This window comes from Vidua macroura, chromosome 1 (assembly GCF_024509145.1).
Source record: "Vidua macroura isolate BioBank_ID:100142 chromosome 1, ASM2450914v1, whole genome shotgun sequence".
NCBI lineage: Eukaryota > Metazoa > Chordata > Aves > Passeriformes > Viduidae > Vidua > Vidua macroura.
In genome coordinates this window covers 116,669,008-116,690,473 of record NC_071571.1, presented here as the reverse complement: position 1 = coordinate 116,690,473, position 21,466 = coordinate 116,669,008, and the positions used below count along the sequence as shown (strand labels likewise).

The window sequence follows — 21,466 nt, the reverse complement described above, 5'->3', positions numbered from 1 at the left end:
TGAGAGACAAAGCAATACTCTGGTTCATTTACCAAACATGAGAAATTACAGCTGTGACAGCCACCTGTTGAGATCCTGTAGTTATATTTCAACGAGTTTTTATTGCACAGGGATTCAGTCTTCCAAGTTCAGATTGTTTGCCAGCTTCAGTGTCACTTGTATATTAGTTGTCCAATGCAGAATTCCTTATGTCTTTTCCAGAATTGTTAGGCATAATTTACTGAATAGGTTTGAAAATCTGTCTGTATTTAGTGAATTAATAGTAGAGTTGGGGCTAGCAAAAGATGTAATGCAGATATTAGATACTTACATATTTATACATAAACCATCATTTTTGTATGAATGAACACTTAGGCATTACTCTAAACTCTCTACCAAAGAAAATGTAATGTAGTATGAATCTGCTAATGTTTATTTTGACAAGTTGTAAGCTTGTAGCGTAAGGTGTGTGCATCCATGGTTTGAAAGTACTTTCAGTCATCTGTGCTATATATAGCACACAGTTGACTTGTTTCTAGCTTAAGAAAAAACTTAAGTTTTCTACAACTTGGCTGTAGAAAACTGGTCTCTAGAAGTCAGAATGTACACCTTTATCATGATGAGTCATTTTTTTAACTAATGACAATTATAGTTAAGTAAAAATGTTGTACCTCTGTGTTCCTGTTAAACTCACAAAATTTTAGGTCAAATGCTTTCTACCAACTCATATTACTTAGTCAGAAAGGCTGATGCTTTTAATGAGGATACTGTGGTGAGATATTTCTGTTTCACTCAAGGTGCTTGTTACTTGTTGAAATGCTTCACTGCTGTGCTTCACCTACATGTCTCTTCAATTACTGTGTAATATCTACAAGCCAATTTATATTTCTTACACTCCTGCTTTTGCTTTACAGTCATGCGGCTTTTAAGCTCTCGAAAATCTATGTCATTACACTTTGGAATATTTGTTTGGGTGTTTTTTTAACATACAACAGCTTATAGAGTTTGTGAATTGAATTTAAATATAGCAAAATGTGAATTACATTATAGGGCTAGAGGTGTACTAACAATACCATGATTTGCCATGACAGAATAGAACAGAACAGTGGTATCCTGCTCAGTTTCTTAGGTATTACCCTTTTTAGTCAAGAAATCATAGAAAACAAAACACCAGGATTTCATGTTGTGTTAGAACATAGAAGACTGGTTGGGCACCGGGAGGCAAATAGCAAAAAGTCAAGAGACTACAACCTAAAAGTAAGGGCCTTTCTGACTCAATTGTCAAAGGACAATTTGACAACTGCTCTCCCTTCTGCTGAAATAGAGCAAACACTCTGCTGGATCACAGAGTTTGTTAAAGAGGAAAAGATGTAGTGGGAGAAAAATGGAGCTCTCCCAGCAGCTCAGAGTCAACAGCAGGAACGAGAAAGAGGAGGCACCACACTGTCTGTCTGGTGTGTGGTGAGGAGGGAAGGGGAGGTCTGGATGTGATGTTCAGTCCCAAACAGCACTGTGTAGAACATTCTTCTGAATAAAAGGCCAAGAAGAATGGAAGAATATGAATTCTGAGAAAGCAGAGCAATAGTTGCTTTTAAACCAATTTTTTTTCACTTCCTCTTCCATCAGGTTGTTTTATTTCCTCCATGCTTAGGTATGGCCACCATAAACCTTTCCAAAGACTCCATGAAGGCAGCAAGAACAGAAGCTAGTTAACATACTGCTCCCTAGGGAGTGACTTGCAACAGGAGTCATTTTCCTCTTTGGAAGCCTCTGCACTATTCATACTAAATAGACTAATACGCTATAAGAAAAAAAAGAAGCAAATTTCGTCATGTCACACTGCAGCATGGAGCTTAATAGGCAAGAGAAGAGTAGGTCTGCCAACAGCTTCCCAGCAGAGCAGTTTTCTACTGCAGTTGTTGGCTCACCTGCCTGGGTGTCTTCATTGCAGACTGTGCTGGAGGCATGTTAGAAGCAGAAATCATCAATTGTGGGTTCACTTTTTTTCTTTTTTTTTCTTCTTCTTTTTTTTTTTTTTTCTTTTTTTTTGTCCTTTTTTTCCAAACATCCCTCTTTGAAATAGTTCATGGCTCACTAGTGTGACACTCAACAGTAGCAGGCTCTGTGAATCCCCTGCTTGAACTCTGGCTCTGTGACATTTGGTCAGTCATTTTCTCCAGGAAAAGGAGGATAGCTTCATATCAAAGACCATCTTGTAGAATGTCTGAAGAACTGCCAATTCCAAGAAAAACCACAAAGACATCCAGATTTCAGTCCTGGCAGGCAGGAACACAGTTCTCCAAAAAACATTGTGTGTAAATTCACAAACTCCTCTATGCAAAGTTTGAGGAGGGACTGATAAGAAGTGCTGACCTGGGGAGAGAATTCTGTTCCCACTGCTTCCAGGACAATGAGCTGATCTTTATCAGCTCTACAGGGAATAACATGTCTTTCTCCATATCCAGCACTCCTTGCCTGCACGTGTGCAGCTGCCATATCAAGGGTGACTGCCAGCTGGAGAAGGGCAATCTCCTTTGAGGAGCCACAGAAACTACAGAACATCAAAAAAATTAGAAGTGTTGGTAGCCAAAAGTCCTCAGTGACTGCACAATTTCTGTTATTTTTAAAATCAATTAACTATGTGGAGTATGCAGCTGATGCAATGCATCCAAATTGTTCTGAAATGCAATGTAAAATTTTGGTATTAGCATTCTGGTCATATGCCTAGCATTAGTAATTATTTTTAAATTTCTTTTAAACAAACTTCTCTGAATTAACTAAATTGTTACTTCTTGGAAGTAGATTATTTTGTCTTTTTCCTCTTCTGTTCCAACAGTTAATGAATAAATTTTAAAAGGGTCATTACTGTAGACCTTTGGGGTACTTGTTTACAGTGACAATCCTTTAAACTATTTAAAAAAAAAAATTAGTTCTATTCTCATACTTAAAATTAAATCTTGATTTTTATTTTCTTTAACTTCTAATTCTGAAATTAATTATAATTTTCTTAACTTCATTAACAGGAGCTGTGTTAAAGTTTTACTTTTCAAAGTCAAAATCGTAGTTTTTCTTTTATCCACCTTTGACATATAGGTAGACTCACAGTAGAGTGATTTTTCTTTCATTAAATGCTCATATGAGCATCTTATCACTGTATAATTTTTGACTGTTACAGAGTTGTTTCTCTCCAGTCTGTTTCTTAGGTTTGACATGATGTTTAATTTTTACTCAGTTGGCCTTAGATGATCTGATTATTAACCCTTGACATTCAGTTTCTCCAAAGTTCAGGCTGAAACAGCAGCTGAAGCTGCAGCCTGTTTTCACTTGCAAGGTCATTCTTTCCTTTCTCTACTCACACAGACATTTGTGCCTCTTTCTGAGCATGCACCTCTATCCAGCCTGTTCACTGTGCTCTTTGGTGTGAAGAGTGATGAGAATGAGGATTCACTCCCTCCTTAATACACCCAGATCTTGTTAAGGAGCCCTTTTAAGTAGCCCAACTGGAAGCATCACCTTCCCTGCTCAAAATCCATCCCCCACACATTGCATGGGATTGTGAGTCCCATGTCCAACTCTGTCCCATTTCAGTTCACAGGTAAAGGAAGCAAAACTAGATTCTTCATGTCTAGTAGCCATGGCTGCAAGTACCTATGCATAATGAAGCACCAGAAGATTAATGTATGTCTTTTTTTTTTTTTTAATAATAATTCATTTCAGTCTACTTTTAGGTATTTCTTTTCCTTTAGAAAATAAATGTATACAGAAAGATGATTGCATAGCCTGGCAAAAATAATAACCTCATTTTTTCTGGTATATATTTTATATACAGCAAACTCAGGAACTTGCTGTATTTGTCCAGATTTCTTCTTGTTTTTTGTTAAGCTTTGTCTTCGAATGAGGTCAAGAGAAAAAAAAATCATTAATATCTGTCAACTTCCTTTATAACCTTAAGGAAAAATCTTTGTATGATATCACACAGACAGATTTTCAATTTCCTTGTGTAATAAACAGATGCTTTAGGATTTGGATGTAATTTAAAGGTTTAAAATATCACATTGAGATTGATGAATAAATCAGTTGTGAAGACAAAAACATTGATGCCTGTTGAAAATACCTCTCCAGACAGGCAGGAAATGAAATTAGTTCCTAGTAAAGTGTGGAGATGAGGATCACTCTTTAGTTCTGCTGCAGGCTTTTTAGGACCTGCTACAGTGGCACAACACAACTGCTAGGGCTACAGAAATCTAATTAAAGAGCAAATGTCCCTCCTGACATCAAATTAATCTTTATCAAGTTCCCTATTTTTATTTCAATCTGGGACAAGAAAATGAAATTTAAAATTCTAGGCATGTTGCAAAACAGTTGATGATTTTCTCTTGAGCATTACAATGCAAAAACATTCAGCATTGTTTAATTAGACCTCAAAGCACTCATTTTCTGAGCACTTTTTATTTCATCATTGTTTGTTAAGGGCTTACATAAATAATACCCAAATATTTACCACAAGCCTGGTACAAGGCTGTTTCTCTCTGTTCTACAGATCTTTATTTTCAGAGCTTTTTCTGTTGATGAAAAAGCTGAAGTAATTTTTGTTTGTATCTTAAACAGTACCATACTTTATCAGTCCTTCATACTGAGTTGAGGTTGCTTAAATGACTTGGCTTTAATGAGCATGCTTTCCATCACCCACGGTGCAGGTATTCTGGTGGCCCTCAACCCCCAGAGGGACCACTGAGACCCTTCTGGGACTGGAGCCTGGCCCAGATGCCCCTGCACCATGTTAGCATTTATCACCTGAGTGTGCCCTAAGAAACAAACCCCAGTCCCAGGCAGCCGTAAACTAAATAGACTTGTCAGGTACAAGATGAAAGCATTGTTACGCCTTATTTTGCAGGTAGGAGAATTAAATTTGGCTCTGCAGCCCCAACCTTAACATGAGAGGTACCAATTCAGTTCAAACACACGTGCACACATGTTTTGCTGGAAGAGAGCCAAACCAATTTCGCTGCGGTCACACAGAAAACCTGAAAAAATATGAGAATGCATCCTCACCCAGTTCCTGAGTTAAAACCCAGGACCATTCTCTGACACCTAAGCTATTTATTTATCCTAAGTCCAGAAGAAATGGAATGGATATTGTACTGGTGGTCTCTTCCTCGAATTTGGAGGAACTGTCTCCTTGCTGCATAAGTGTTGTCCAGAGAGTTTGTTTCCTCTCCCTGGAAGTGTTCAAGGCCAGATTGGATGGAGCTATGAGCAACTGGTTTAGTGGAAGGCGTCCCTCCCCACCAGATGATCTTTAAGGTCCCTTCCAACCCAAACCGTTTTATGACTTTATGAGTACTTGAGTCTCTGTGCCTGCTCACTTGCACACTTTGCTACTGGCAATTGTCCCTATATAGTGTTTTTCCTGTATATATGATAGGTCAGGGGATTTGCTACCAAAGGTAAATCTGAGTGCCTGGGTGTAGGATGTGTTTCTGTGGTTGGTCTCCTCTTACAGCTAAATTAAAAAGACCTTATGTTTGATGCTTTGTATAAAAATTATGTCAGTGGTATACAAACCCAAATTTTCTGCCTTCTAATTACCCAAACTCCAATTAAAGTCATTAGGAAATCGGCTCAATTACTGTTTCCTTTGGATCTGTTGCAGGTATGGGGGTTGTCTCTGCAGCTTGCTGCACAGGTTTAGAGCCTGGTGAAAAAGCAGTGTTCAGAGCATGGGGGTTACCATCCCCATGGGTGTAAAACCCACCACGGGAAGGCTTTATTTAATCTCTTTATCGGGGCAGTATATAAATAGCATGGCAACTAGTTGCAGAATTCAGCTGTAAACTTGCTCACTACTAATAGTCTGTTTCTTGGAGTCAACAGGGATAAAGTGAGGTTTCCAAGAGTGTTTAAGGTACTGAAGTGTTACTCAGGGTAATCTCCGTATGGAAAAGATTAAGAAATAAAGTTGCAGTCATTTATGGCCTAGACTAAAACCCGTGATCAGGATGAGTGGAGTGAGGTGGCAGTGCACTTGAGAGGTGGAGCAAAACACCTGTAGGACCTCAGGGAACAGCCAAGGAAGAGGGATGAGAAGAAGGAAGTGACATTCCATTTGAAGAAAGGTAATTTCTGTGGATGAAGGGGGACAAGTGAAAGCTGAAAATATTCATTTATCTTGACAAAAGGTAGCATGGCTGCCTTCTTAAATCTGCAGGAAAAAAAAAAAAATCTGTCCACAAAATTCCTGTCCTAATGAAGGCTGTGTAAGAAAAGCAATCACACACAATGCACTAACACTGAATCAACAAAAAGCTATGAGAGTTACTTCTATCTATTCTGTATATGGGCTTCGACTGGAAAGAATGAGTTTCCAAACTAGGCATCTTGGTGCAAGTTCCATTTCTGATTTAGTAGCTATGCATCCAGATAACTGCAGTGGGAATTGTATGCCCTTGCCCCAGGAAGGAGTTTGGTCTGGATTTTTTCAGTAGACGTCGATTGCTTTCATACAACATTCCCATGATTTTACTCAGTATAGACAGCTCTTCCTACTTTACAGGAGCACGATGTACAGGGTGAACCAGATACAGTAGCCTTGAAATTTCAATTGTTCTCCTGGGTTTGAAACACAATATTTAAACATCAGAATATATCAAAAGAGCTAAAAATTATTATGGCTTTTCATATGACAGAAAATTCAGGGAGCTGGTTAGATGTCTCTTTGTAACTTCCACTTTCTTTGTTATCTCCTTGGTTTCAAAAGCAAGTTATTCTGTGCTACTTTCACTACATTAGTCCAACAACTGTTAAAAAGCTTTGGTTGAATTTCCGTTTAGTTGAGAGAGAAGTGCAAATAAAAGAAGCAGCAGATGGTCCCTTTGTGACTGAATGAAGAAAAAGGGTTTTGAGAACAATACGTGAATAGGTGTAGTCTAATAAAACAGTCAGCCACCTGCTGCCTACATCCTTCAAAAAGATTCTGTTGCATATTCTGGGAATTAGTGACTAGTGTGTATGCTTACGTTTAATCTAAATGGAAGCTCCAAGGAGCAAACAGACCTTTTTGTCCCAGTGCTGATTGAGTTGTTCTCTTGGTTTTGAATTGTTTCTGCTGTCTCCTTTAGTTCCATCCTGTGACTGTGTAACAGTGAACGCTTTGGCAGTGTTTCATTTCTCAAACCAAAGAAAGGTTTTAAAGCTTAGAAAGCAGCTACACATTTTTGTGTATTTTAGGTTTTATAATCAAAATCACACCTGGAAAAGAAGTATTCTCTACCATTGCACAGTACAGTCTGCATTTTTACTTTTTTTAATGCACCCAACCTGTTACTCTTTTTCCATACTTTGTAATGTACTTGTTTTTTCCTCTAGGGATTTACTCTTCAGCCTGATTATCAGAATATCATCAATCCAACATCAACAGCTGCACAAGTTGTTACCCAAGCAATGGAGTATGTTCGTTCAGGGTGCAGAAATCCTCCAGCACAGACTGTGGACTGGAATAATGACTACTGCAGTAATGGGTAAGCAGCCAGTGAATGCCACCTTGTGTTGAGCAACATTCATGACACAAGTATATGATAGAGAATTTGGGAACAGCATTGTTGCCCGTTTCCCTACAGTGTTTCTGAAGTGTATCTGTGAAGGCCCTGTACTTATTCAGCAGTTAGTCTGTTGTGGGAGAGCAATTGTTCAATACATACATTTATTAGACATTGTTGTCACCTTATCACAGCACATACATTTTCTAGGTCTCAGAGAACTTGCATTCCACAGAAGATCAGAACTGAAACCTTAGGGAGGAGTAAGAAAGAAGTTTCATAAACACTATGTCTCAATGAGAGGCAAATGACATGAACTGTTTTTTAGTCTGGGTCATGAAAATAACTAGCTTGGGTCATGAAAAACCACATCAGTGAGAAGCAGGGCTGATACATGGGATACAAGATACATGGAAGAGAATGGCATGAAGAACATATGATTGTAACCAGCAACAAAACACTATACCTGTAGGAGCCCTATGGCCATATAACCACTTCAAACCTTCAACTTTGGCAGCATGGTTTTTGTGGAGCCATGTTACTGTGCCAGGAACTGCCTGGAAACATTTAAGACTGAACAGAAGGTATCTTTTCAGTTTTAAATTATAGATGTTGTGTCTTGTGAACATGCCCACCAGCCTGACCTCCCCTTGACTTAGCCTGAATCCCCAAGGCAATGACAGATAAAAGCTGTTGTGCCACATCTAGCCCAGACAAATGGACAGAAAGCAGAACTAAAGACCAGTTTCATCCATTACATTTACTTAAACTGAGAATTTCACTTGCCTTACTGTTTTAAAGTGTTTCTGGAACTCAAACTAGAACTGAATAGAAATCTTTTTCTGGCTACTACTTCAGAATAACACCTTCGCTACACCATGCTGACACTGAGGCAGATTTTAACTAGCCTGAACAGCAGCATCACTCTTTCCCATACCTATCACTGTTGCCCCATGACTTGCCCTCTTTTCAGCAGAACAGTTTCACTTCTGTGCTCTACCACCGTGTCTTGACATGTGCTGCAAGCCCTCGTTGAAGTCTACCCAGCCTGCAGGCTTTTACAACCACTTACACTGAGCTCTGAATAGACTGTCCTCTGTCCACACGAGCCACAGCCACCTGTGGATTTGATTCCTGGTCTCTTCTGGAGCAAAGCAACGTGCCATTGTTCCCAGAAGTGCTCTCCAGATGTGCAGTGGGTGTAACTTTCCATGCCCAGCAGCTTTCTCTGAGCAGATATGCCTGTAGATAGCGCACTCTGTGTAGATAAGCCTTTGTAAATCCATGTGTGTGACCTTAAACTATCTTTGCTAAGCTCCTGCTGTACCTTTGCAAGTGCTTACCTGAACCTGCCAATCCAACACATTTTGGCTATATCTGTACTAGTAAATCAAATATGCCAGAGGCTCAGTAAGTGACTGACACCTACATTCATGCAACGAAGCTCTCCTGCCTCTAAGGAAAGTGGCTGCTTCTTATAGGGTACTTATGGAGCATCATTCTTATGGAGCATCATTCCAAGGCCTGTTCTAAATCCAGAGCTCCAAGCAGTTTTTGATAGTCAGTGCTACCAGCCCACTAGTGCAGGTTACCCCAAACCAGTGCTCAAACCCATGTCCCAGTCCTGTGCAGTTTTCACGACAGATGTGGTCTCCAGATTGCTATAAGTCACTATGACTTTTTCTTATTATTACCATGGCAATGCAGCTGTACTTCAGTGTTATGCTTGGAATTAATGACATGCAGTGGGGTTGTGGGCTGATCTTTTTTTTTTTTTTTTTCTTGAAGAATAGAACTAAAAATTTTTCAAATATTAAAAAAAAAGTCACATTTGTTCTTTTTCTCTTTGAACAGGGGCATGCAGAGGGACAAAGCACTCTACCTTACCTGAAAATCTGAAACACCTCTCCTTTCCTTTCACTGAGGAATGCAGGGAAGTCTTTTCATCATGGATTGCTTTATGCAGTCAAGGCAGTTCTGCATTTTATTAGAAAATACAAGTTGCTAAGCACTTAGGACTATTTGAGCTTGTGGGTCACCCACTCTGGAAAAAATAGTCTTGCTTCTTTCCTTTTCTTTGTTTTTTTTTCCCCATTTTTTCTCTTTCTTTCTCCTTTCCACCCCTTCCCTGAGATCCTATAACGGACATTGCTTTTCTTCTTCCCTGAAGGAAACTTGGACCATTCAGATTTTATGTTGGTTTTTGCTGTGAAGTGCTGCGGTAGTAACTGCCTTAGCAACTGTAGATGTCTCGGATAAAAGTCCTGGATTTTCCATTGGTTTTTCATAATGGGTGTTTATATGAAACTACTAAAGACTTTTTAAATGGCTTGATGTAGCAGTCATAGCAAGTTTGTAAATAGCATCTATGTTACACTCTCCTAGAGTATAAAATGTGAATGTTTTTGTAGCTAATTGTAATTGAAACTGGCTCATTCCAGTTTATTGATTTCACAATAAGGGTAAAATTGGCAAACATTCATATTTTTACTTCATTTTTAAACAACTGACTGATAGTCTATATTTTCAAAGTATTTGGAGAAAAAAAGTAAAGTAGTCCCAAATTATATTAATTAAAAATATTGGCTTTGTCTCATTAAATAAATACAAAAAACTTAGGAGAAAAATCTAATGTTGATAAAGAGCAAACACATTTATTTTGTACTGCCTAAAAAAATGCTTTTTTTTTAAAGAAAATCACTTTATGTGTACTGGTTAGTAATGTCATTTAAGTCCTTTTATGTATAAAACTGCCAAATGCTTACCTGATATTTTATTAGATGCAGAAACAGATTGGAGACAGCTAAATTATAACCTCTACATATGGCTATGTATTATTGTTTCTTCATACTGTGTCTGTATTTAATCTTTTTTATGGAACCTGTTGCGCCTATTTATGAAATAATAAATATAGGTGTTTGTAAGTAAATTTGTTAGCATTTTAAAGAGGTTTCTTTGACGCTTTAACTTTTGCTGGCACAAATTGTTCACAACTGATGATGTGAATACTTTATTTAGTTTTTACAGTGACAAATATAACAACAAACCTGCTTTAATGGCAGAAAATGAAGGTAACCAAGAACTATTTCTCTATTTCTTTGGTTGTTATGGAAAATAAAGAAAGGTATTTTAAGTATTCCCTTTTAAAGCATTGTAGCAGGAAGTTGCCCAAAACTAAGACTTGAACCAACAGAACTAACTGAATAAAACTGCATAACACTGCTTCTTGAAACTTCATCATGTTTTGTTAATTTGTCAAGTGGAATAAACATATTACCAAAAGAAATATTACCAAATATGCTTCAGCCATGTTATTGTATATGCAAAAGTCCTACAGAATTTTAGGGAGTATATCAGAAATAAACCCTAAAATGAAAGGTAAGTTCAACAGCCACAGGGAAAGGGATAAAAATATCCAAAAGAAGGTATTTTGTCAATATTTGGGATCAAGGCTAGCTCTGAAAATATATTTCTGGATTATTTTGTCCCAGATGCCTGTCCCATTAACGGACACGACCACTGACTTGTATTTTCTGTGTGAAATAAAGGAAGCAATTCAGATAGAATACACATTTGGCAATGCCATTGGTTTTTCTTTATAAAATAAAACAGAAACAAAGGCGTGCTTGCTTCTGAATGATTTCAGGCAATGTACAATCGGAATCACTTGGCATGTAATAACTAATAAATAATGCAGATCAGATGTGATTACTCAAATAATTGTAGCTGAGAGCTCTAATTTTCCTGTCTTGAAACTCTATGAGAACTTGTGATTAAATTCACAGTTTATTGTTTGTCTGTTTAGTACTTCAGAAATACACCAGCACTACTAATTACCCAATGTCTTCTATTTATTATATTACAGTAAACTACATTTTCCACTCATATTAATTCTAAAGAGAAAGATAATTGCTGGGAATGAGAAAAATCAACTTTGATTTTGACAGGCAGTTTTCTTTTTTCTTTTATGGAAAAGAACTGTGTTATCTTCATTTCTTTTAGAGCAGGTGCGCATTCACATAAAGTTGTTAATTTCAGTATCCAAGCAGAGTTCAAAATACAAGAAAACTTTAATGTAAATAAAAAAAAAATACATCATGAATAAAATACTTATTCTGTATGAACCTCTGGCTAGTTGGTGTCTCTCAGTCTGTCAGCACGGGAACCTGTGGTGTGTTTTCTGTGCAGCACTTTACCCATCCAGTGCTCTGAGTGTGGTTCTGTGTCCGGTTTCTGCTCTGTGCAGAAAGCACACAGTCTCTCCAACTGTGCAGGAAGAACCAGTTTTTGGCCATGGTTGTACTGAAGCCATTTTTTTCCCAAAAGAAAGATCCAGCTTCAATCCATAGATGTCAATTCTTCATGTCTGACCTCAGAAAAATAAACGGTTGCCAGCCATGGGCAGTCTGCTGTTTGTTTTCAGCTGTGTATTGACAGATATAATTTGCCAATAGATGGTTGGGATCCTTCTGTAAGCAGGTGAAACTCCACTGGAGTTGAAGGGAGGATGTGCCCCATCCCTCACTGCAGCACTGTGCCTTAGGCACCACGGTAACACAGACACCCAGTCACTGGTTGTAAGTCACCATCTGGCCTAACCACGATAATGAGAAAGCACACAGCAACTAAGCAACCTGCACATGGAAGCAACACAGTAACAGCAAGAAAATATAATAAAAACATCTGTCAGAGTGATAGAAACCAAAGGAAATTGTCTGCCATTCATTGAAAATAATACACTTTTAAATTATTTTTAAAACATGGTGGACAGAATGCAAAGTTGGCAACATACACACACTGCACATTGTAAATCCCATGTGCTTGCACAAGGTAAGCAGAGGTTTTAAAAAGGAAAAGCTCTTTGATTTTACTGCTGCTCTCAGTGTGCCATGTTCTGGTGACAGGAGATATCCTGGTCTCTCTATCCCCAGACTCACATGTGTTCCAAGCAGAAATCTCATCCAGCTGCTGCCTCTGACCAAAGAAGCCAAATTCTAATTCAAATGGGCCTGCCATAGGATTTTCCCCTCACACTCATCCACAGGCAGTAAGTAAGTAATGTATTCATAGAGGGCCCTAGCCATTCACAGGGAAATGCAATGTATTCATGCCCACTGCTCTCTCTCTCACCAAATACCAGCTCCTGATTCCAGTGGTGTCTGCCAAATATTCCCTGAGAGGCTCCTCTGTAAACAGGAAAACCAACAAAAAAAGAGCTCATTACTGGAAGGTAAAACACACTCTTACTACCTTCTTTAGCCTTTTGAGACATCATCCCACCCTGAACTACCATCTTTAAGTCTGCGTTTGCCTTTCTCCCCAGTCCTGTAAACATGGCAGATCCACAGAGACATCTTTCTGTGCTCTGGGAAAATGGAGTAGGTAAAAATCTGTATTTTGCACATACTGTGAGAAGTAGCTAAAGAGATGTTATGTAGCCCATACAGGAGTTACTCCTCTGGACTCCCATTGATAGGTAGGTATAGAGGCAGTTATAGTTACAGACAGAGGTATAGATATAGTCAAAAAGATAGATAGATAGATAGATAGGCAGGTAGACAGATAAACAGCCATTACCCTGTTAATTATTTTTTCTGGTGTTTTCAAGCCCTTTTGCATTGAAATAAAATATTATTTTGTGGGTATAGCAGTTTGCTGGCAGTGCTGCAGGAGGTGCTGAGCACCTTGGAGAACACAAGGTGCTTTGTGTCAGGTCTCACAGACACCATTTGCTTTCCTTTGCAAACCCATGTATTTTATTATTACCCAGCAGCACATTAAATCACATCTCAAATGTAGCTCTTACTTCACCAACAAGAGGACAAGTGAGAACAATGACTTGTAACATTTCAGAGTCTGTCACAGTTACTGCCTAATTAGAGAAACCCACTAGCAAATGTGCATCTGCATGGATCCTGTGACTGTCACCATTTCACATTCTATTAAGGACTTGCTGTGATAGACACTTTACAAAGAAATTTTGTTCAGGCTAATACCAAGCTGGCAATCATATAATATGCCTGAAAATAAAACGAGAGAGGGGAAAAAAAGAGAGAGGAAGAGGAAAAGAAAAGCAAGCCTACCTATCTGGAAAATAATCTGTGTGCAAAAATCCACAGTACACTGCAGAGAAGATCCTTACCCTCTGACAATTGTGTGTTTACAACGAGTCTGAGTATAATTGCTCTGATGGGCTGTCAAGGAAAAGATTAATTTGGCAAAGATTAGTATTGACTTGCTGTTTATTAAGGCTTTTAAACAGCTGTATCTGGCAACATTCCTGTAAGTGCTTGTCATGTCTGAAAATCAGGCTCACACCCGGGTGCTTGCCAGCTGTTGCTAAACAATCTTACCACTTAGAGTATCTTTCTCCAGGCCAAACAGCAAGAGCAAAGTATTGCCAAATCAGTCTCTTTCATCCTGTCACTTTTCAGGGGATCTGAGAGCTCAGCTATCAGTTGATGGCTGAACGGCTGAGCTGATAGCAGCTGCCAGGAGAAGCAGGGTAGTTAGAGAGGTGTTACACCATGCCTAGGGGAGGGCTGCTGCTCTTAGTCACCTCACCGACATGGAAAAGCACAGCTTGCAACTGGTGTTATGCGAAGGGGCTTTAAACCCCTTAACGTCTGGGATCCAAACTGGGTAGGAGGCAGAACTCCAGAGCACGCGGTTCATCCCCTCGGGCTCTGACAGATAAAGCCAACAGGATAGGAGGGTATAGTAGCCACCATTAATCCTTACAAAATGAACCAACATTTTCTTCTATGACTTTTTTTACCCAGACTGCTGATAAACAAAAGTCATAAAAGCCATGCACACAAAATACCCTGGGTCAGTGGAAACCTGTAAAAGGAAAGATGTCAGCTGTTATTTTTGTTACATTACTTAAAACATTTCAGCTGGCATTGTAGGCTTTAGTAGCAAGCTCAGAAACAAATAATACCAGTGGAAAGAAGGATAAACGGCTACAGCTAAATGCCAATACAAATAGCCATGTGTTACAATTAAAGTTGATTTGGCCTTTCAAATAGAAGTCTGATTTTCTGGGATTAATCTCGACCTTTTCAAGTTGCATCAGGCTGAAATAAGTTGTCAGAACAGATGTGAATTTAGTTTGCAGAGAACAATTGTAATCCAGTAACCCTTGGAACATCAGCATTTTCCAGACTGCCGGCCAGCTGAGCAGTGAGGATGTGAACGGCAGACACCGAGCACACACAGCAGGCAGAACCAGAGAACTCAGAGCCATGTCCAGAGGCTGGATGTTTAATTCAAACTCAAATCAAAATACTTTTCCTTTTAACTCTGCATTTACCAAACAGCAGGGTGTATACACAACTGCCTGGGGAAAAAAAGGATTAAATTACATCAAGGATGGATGTCTCTGTTATCTTTATAAACCATGTTCTTTAGCTAAATCAAACATACAAGTAGGTGATCTTCCATGCACCACTTTTTCACAGAAGGCTGGGCACACATTTTGCAATGCAGAAGTCTCTGAAGGCTCCAAGAATCACACATTTCAGATGCTGCTCTAAAGTGCTTTCTAGGAAGCTCTACCTTACAATCTGCCTGGTTCCAATACCTTCAAAAAATAAAATAGAAAGGAAGATGAAGAAAATTTCCACTGAACATTCAAGTTTCTCATACTTTGATACATGGAGTTGAAAATTTCCCAGCTTTATGCACAGCATATATGCTGACCTTGGTTCTCCCATAGTGCCAAGTTTCAGTGGAAAGTAAAAAAAGTGCAAAACCTTTGCAATATGGGCTGGGGGTGGGGGCACACAGCATGCTAGCACAATACCTGTGGTAGTATAGACCCTCTGCAGACACAAAGCCGTTTGTAATTCCAGCTTTCTTCAGTGAAACGCCTGGATCCATGTTTATGCCATCAGTACAGTCATATTGTTAAATATTGAAGATGCAGGAAAGATTTTTCCTGCTGTCTATGTAGCACTGCTTAGATAGCAACATGAAGATCCAAAGTTCATTCAAAAACATGTCACCGCTTGAATAAATAAGGCTGATACCCTAATTAGCAGAGGAAGCCTTCATGTTTTGCTCAGAGTTCAAAATAATGAGCAGAGCCTCTCCTCTCCTCTGGCATACAAGCATGTGCTACGTGGTTTTGTTAAAGAAATGAAAATGAAAGGAGGTAAGTGATGTGCCCAAGGACACAGAGTAATTTAGAGGAAAGGTAGTTGAGATCTGAGAGTTTTGAAAAACAGTCTTCTGCTTTAGTCATTGCTAAAGTTTGAAATCTGTGAAGTGGTGCTCAGATCCATGGGGGCAGCTTTAACTTAAGTGAGATTTTACAAATAATAAATAGGGGAAAGTTGCCAGGTTTTATTTGTCTTCAGCAGTTTTCCACTTTTAAGTCACATGTGGACAGCTGAGTCCTATTTTCAAACTTAACTCCTCTAAATTAATTTTTAAAAAGTAAAATAAAAAGAGAGAGACATCTGAGTAATCTCTGGTTCTAGGTTCCTGGAATCTTTGATTAAAATAGCAAAGCTCGTGAGACTGGAATTTTGACTATACCATTCATATCCCTGAAACTGATTTATTTCTCTGTCTTTTTATTTTTTTCTCAGAATTTCTGCCTAGAAGCCAATGAAGATTTTTACCTACCTTTCTACATCAGACCTAACAGAGCACCATACACAAACATATATAAACTGATTAGACTCACCAGGAGAGAGCCACAACAGCTGAATGGGACTGTCCTGCATCTGCCTCCACAGCAGAAGCTGCCTTCTGCCAGCAGGCTGGAAGCAGCCACAGTGTGAGCTCCTGGCAGGAAGATCGTGCCTTTGCAGTACATGGCTGATAGATTTTCAAAGCTGAGTATTTGTAAACTCTCAAGGGAGAATTTTTTGACGACAATTTGAAAAAAAAAAAAAAGCCATAAATAGGCTATCCTATCTTCTTGTATTGTTGTCACCTTCAGAGTAAGGAACATGACTCTAGAAGTGGGAACATTTCCAGAAGTGACCCCAGTACAAGGAAAACATTGACATACTGGAGTGAATCCAGAGGAAGCCACCATGATGGTCAGGAACTGGAAGACAGGGCTGAGGCAGAGGGCTGAGAATGCTGAATATGATTAGTCTCAAGGAGAGGAATTCCTTCTGCAGTCTGTAACTGCACAGTGGATCTTTATAGAGAAGACAAAACCCAAATCTTTCTGGAGGCATACATGAAGGGCAAGAGAAAATAGACACAAGCTGAAATAAGGGAAGTACTGATTGTATACTATGGTAAAAATAAGCAACAGAGGAAGTTTGAAAACACTGAAATAGGAGCCCAAAGAGACTGTGGGATTTCCATACTTCAAAATATTCAAAAGTCAACAGGATAGCCCTGAAGATCCCTTTCTTAGTTGTACCAGCTTTGCCTCTGGACATAGAATAGACCAGAAAACCTGCAGAGATCCCTTCCGGTCCAGTCTGTAATTCAGTTTCACACAAAATCCCCTATAAATGGGATAAAAAGAAAGCCCAGCAGAACCTGGTTGTTTGGCCTCAAATTGTGGAAGAGAGTGAGAGTTGGTTGTTTCCTGTTACACATCTCATGCTACAGTAAATTGTGCTATTTTTTAAACTGAAGTTTCGCAGTCTGGTTTTACATGTACAGAGAAAACAAAATGTCATTTGTATCTCAGTTTCCTGTAGAGGTTTGTTTAAGGGCCAAAAAAAAACCTCCCAAGCAAATCATAAATGCTAATCCACTAATCACTTTTCTGAAATGAATTTAGATTGCAATATTGGGAGCACAACTTTTCAGCAAAGACCAGAAGGAGTGCATTGGTTTTGCCAAAGCAAAACGAACTGGTTAAAGCTTGGACTCTGCAGAGCAAGGCCTCAGATAAATGAGGGAAAATATAGAGTTTTCCTTTTTTATATTTTTTGAACACATAGTATTCAGAATAAGTCTTTGTGGGCTTCAATATGTGGCTTTACATTTTAATGCTTTTCCTCCACCAGATGGTTTAGATAAAAACCTATTAGTTTCATTTGTGCAAATAGTTTCATACAAGAAATGTCTATTTTTAACATTTTTGTCTCAAGGCTTAGATGTAACTTTTTTTTTTTTTTTTTTTTTTACAAGTGGAGACATTTTCACTGGTGTTGTCTAACATTTTCATCATCACATTCTTGCCATTACATAAGATTCATATCAGAAAGTGGTTGATGAGTCCTCTAAAATAATTTATGTCCAAAAATGTGCATTAAAATTACTTCATAATTTGATTTATGCATCTGTTCATTCAACCTTTATGTGTTTGCAATTTTCCATGAGCTTAGTTATGATTATTTCAATCTCTGCAAAAGTAGTGTATATGTTCTGTCAAACATAATGATGCAAACCCTTAATCTTCTTTTTTTTTTCTTTTTTTTTTCTTTTTTTTTTTTTTTTTTTTTTTGTCTTGGTGTCATTACTTCGGAGAATACATTCAGTGTATGAAAACAGGAGGGGTTTCACTACTGGAAACTCTAATTGCCATTTCACACAAAATCCTTTCCAGTTTCTAGGGATAGGAAATTACCCTCAGCATTTAAATTAATATGGCTCTTCTTTACACTTGCTGGAGCGAGGGTTAGGAGAGCATGCCTGAGCAATTTTAAGTGTGTGAGGTCTTCCTATACCATTCAAATAAATCTTTTGGGACTGAATGGAGCAGAACATGGCAAACACCAGAATCTCTTCATGGTCATCATGGTTGGTCCAGACAAGACACTCTGTGCTGTTCTCTCTCATTTCAGCAGGGCTCTCCAGGTCCTTAGGATTATCCACCACCCAGCCCATTGGTCCTGCAGAACAACAGAACCTAAGAGTAACACCTGATGGAGGCACACTCTTAGGAACCTGATCATGCCGGCCTCCTTTTGCAGCCTGAGGAGGAGAATCAGTACCTCAATGGGCCATATTATGTAGAAAAAAATCCTTTCTCCTTTGCCTAATTCTCTAAAACACGTGGAGATCTTAAATACCTATGTCTACACTGGGAAATAATTCTGCTGAATAGGAGTTGATCAGCTGGTTGGAGATATGTAGGAGACCAAAGGGCTGACAGCTCCTCTGCATGAAGTCCAGGCATTTCACATAATACTAAATTTGCTGTCTTCCCCTGCACTGCACCTCATCACCTGTAACTCAGCAATCCACACACCAATCCATCCACCAGTTAGGTGGATGAACTCACATTTAGACCCTGACAGATATTTACCTGACAGGTATTTAGATATTTAGCAAGCTAAATGTTTTAACTGTTAACACAGACATTTAAAACAAACAAATAAACCTTCCATGTGTTTTTCTGGATTGGGCACTTCAGGTACTGTGCTAGAAAAAATGTTGACAAGTAGCTGTGGGAAGATGAAGGTAAGGGAGTCAAAAGCAATTAAGAAAGGGGGTAAAAGAAAGGAAATAAAATCCCCATCTGTCTTCAAGATGTGGGTTGGTGAAGTATCACGTTCTGTTGGACGTTCAGAGAACCTGAGCATATGTAAATAGAAACCACTCAGAGGAACAAAACTCTCCATGCAATAAAGGGATTTCCAGCCATGAGTATATTGCTTGCAGGGTTTACACCACAGGGGCAATACATTGACAGGCCATGACTTCATATATTCTTATGACTTCTCTGTATTATTATAGCTCTTCAGATGTTCAGGAGGTTGTAATTAGTGAGCATCAGGGTGTGTAAGCCCCCTGCATGGTGTTGCCAAGATTAATCCATGTCAGTGCCTACAGGCAATGGTAGAAAATAAAACATTTCAATGAACAGTACCAGGAAAATCTAAGCCAGGCCAAGACAGCCACAAGCCCCTGTGATATGAAACAAAAGCAAATGAAAAAATCCATGGATCAGAAATAGCTGCTGATCCAAGACTGATTTTATGGTGTGGCTCCTGAATCAAGATAAAAAACTAGATAGGAAAATGGCAAATGGGAATGTTGTGGTGTTTATTTCCTCACAAAATAATCCAAACAGATATAAACACATCTCTTATACTGAGGTCTGGATGAGACACCTCCACCCCACAGAGATTTTTTACACCAAGAATAGGTTACTGTCCCATCTGATGCTCCTCAATGCACTGTGAGATGTGGATCCATTTGCCAAGGTTAAAAGTTAGTGAATTCCTTTTGTCATTGATGACTCTCAGCTTTCCATTTGACAGCAGGTAAAGGTTTCAGGTTTTATTTTCTTTTGAGTCAGTCTCTCCCTTCCTTGGCATCCCTGCTCCACCATAACGCCTTGGCCCCACTGCCTGCCCTCCCAGACACCAGCCCCAGGAGTACAGCAGACAGACCATAGGAGACATCTCTCACAGGCTGGTAAGGAGTCCAATAAGTGCATTTTGGGGGACTTCCACACCTAAAATGCTGCATCAACACACCAATGCAGCAGCAGGTGGATGGGCAAAGCTACTGAGTTACATCTTAATTTATCATTCTCCTCTAGCATTTTTCTGATCTTATCTCTACTCCTCTGTGCTTTGAAGTCAAGTGGGTCATCAGCCTTTGAAATTGGGTCATCAGCATTGCCAACTCTTCAGTCACACCTGAAAAATTAACTATTGTGTGCCACTTAAAACTGAGGTGGGCTAAGTAAATAAATACCCCATGGCTGGTATTTTATGGAATTGTATTCCAATTATACAGAAAATTTTGAGCACATTCCTTTGGGTGAGCAGAACTTCCCTTCCTCCCTGTGCTCTAAGGGAACTCTCATCACAGCAGCAAATAATCATTACTGTGATTCTGTCATGATGAATGTTTATACCAGGGAAACAGATTCCAAAAGAATAATGTGTATCCAGTCAGAGAAAACGGATCTAAACCATGACCTGTGTGCCTTCAGAAGAGCTATGAGTTGAATTACAATGAATCATTCAGGAATGGGCTGCATATCCAGAAACAGCCAGTTCATCTCTTTAACACCAGGCTTATGGTACATATTTGCAAACAGAAAAATAATGTAACTCATCTTATGAACAATCTGTTGCAACTGATTTGCCTGCATTGGTTACCTTCCAAATGGCTCCTCTTTTCTTGTTTGGAAAAGAAATTGATCTTGAGATTTTCAAGCCCTTTCCAAAATAAATTGGAAGGTGTCCTCTTGAGAGACACATGCGAGTGAAGAAGCCTAAGAAGGTGTTCCTCAAGTAAGATCTCATTCTCTATCATTAAAATTAAAGGGACTTTTAGCATTGTTTTGAGTACAACTGAACAAAAAAGTAGAAAACCATTATAGGCTGCAGAAATATATGAGTGAAACCAAGCACTGAATGGTGTTGAATGAATACCTTAATTCCATGGTATGGTGCTTTTTAAAAGGGAAACAGATAAAATAGGTAAAGGCATAGAAACAAATGCTTAAAATGAATGAAACTGTGTTTCAAGAGAGAGACAAAATTCCCTATTGTCCTCAAAATAGAGTCTTCCTTCCTTGTCCTCAGATTTAATTTGCCTCACACAAAGGAAGAGCTCCCAAAGGAATAAGCATCCAATTTACAATATGACATATGAATGTTTCACCTGCTTTGGGCCATGCAGAGAACCTTCTTCCTTCGCGAGGACACTGCTGCAGCAAGGTCTCCATGGAGATTTAAAAATTTACAGCCTGTGATGGTTTCTGGATATGAGTAAGTTTGGCCTGCACAGTGATAAAAAACTCAAGTAAAAAAAAAAAAAAAAAAAAAAAAAAAAAAAAAAAAAAAAAAATCTGTATTACATTTCAGCACATCTTTGGGATTTAAAAGGTATAACAGCACTGCCAAATAACTTATTTTACCAGTTCAGTCTTGGACCCTGATATCTGTGTTTCTTAAGGGGTTAAGTCCCTCCTCTCACTTGAGGGTTCGTTCTTGGAATCATAGAATCTTTGTACAGATTGCATTTTAAATGTCATCTAGTCCAACTGCCCTGCAGTGGGCAGG

At 38.9% G+C, this 21,466-nt stretch overlaps 1 protein-coding gene across 1 annotated transcript in view; it reads left to right on the top strand.

The window, feature by feature from the left end:
* The window catches only part of TOX (thymocyte selection associated high mobility group box), a 217,326-nt gene extending 205,607 nt beyond the window's left edge, over positions 1 to 11,719 (top strand). Inside the window, exons 8-9 of the mRNA XM_053970238.1 lie at positions 7,345 to 7,496; positions 9,369 to 11,719. Coding sequence (XP_053826213.1) covers positions 7,345 to 7,496; positions 9,369 to 9,405 — 189 coding nt within the window. The 3' untranslated portion in view covers positions 9,406 to 11,719. The remainder of the gene's footprint in view (positions 1 to 7,344; positions 7,497 to 9,368) is intronic.
* The last annotated feature ends 9,747 nt before the right edge of the window (positions 11,720 to 21,466 follow it).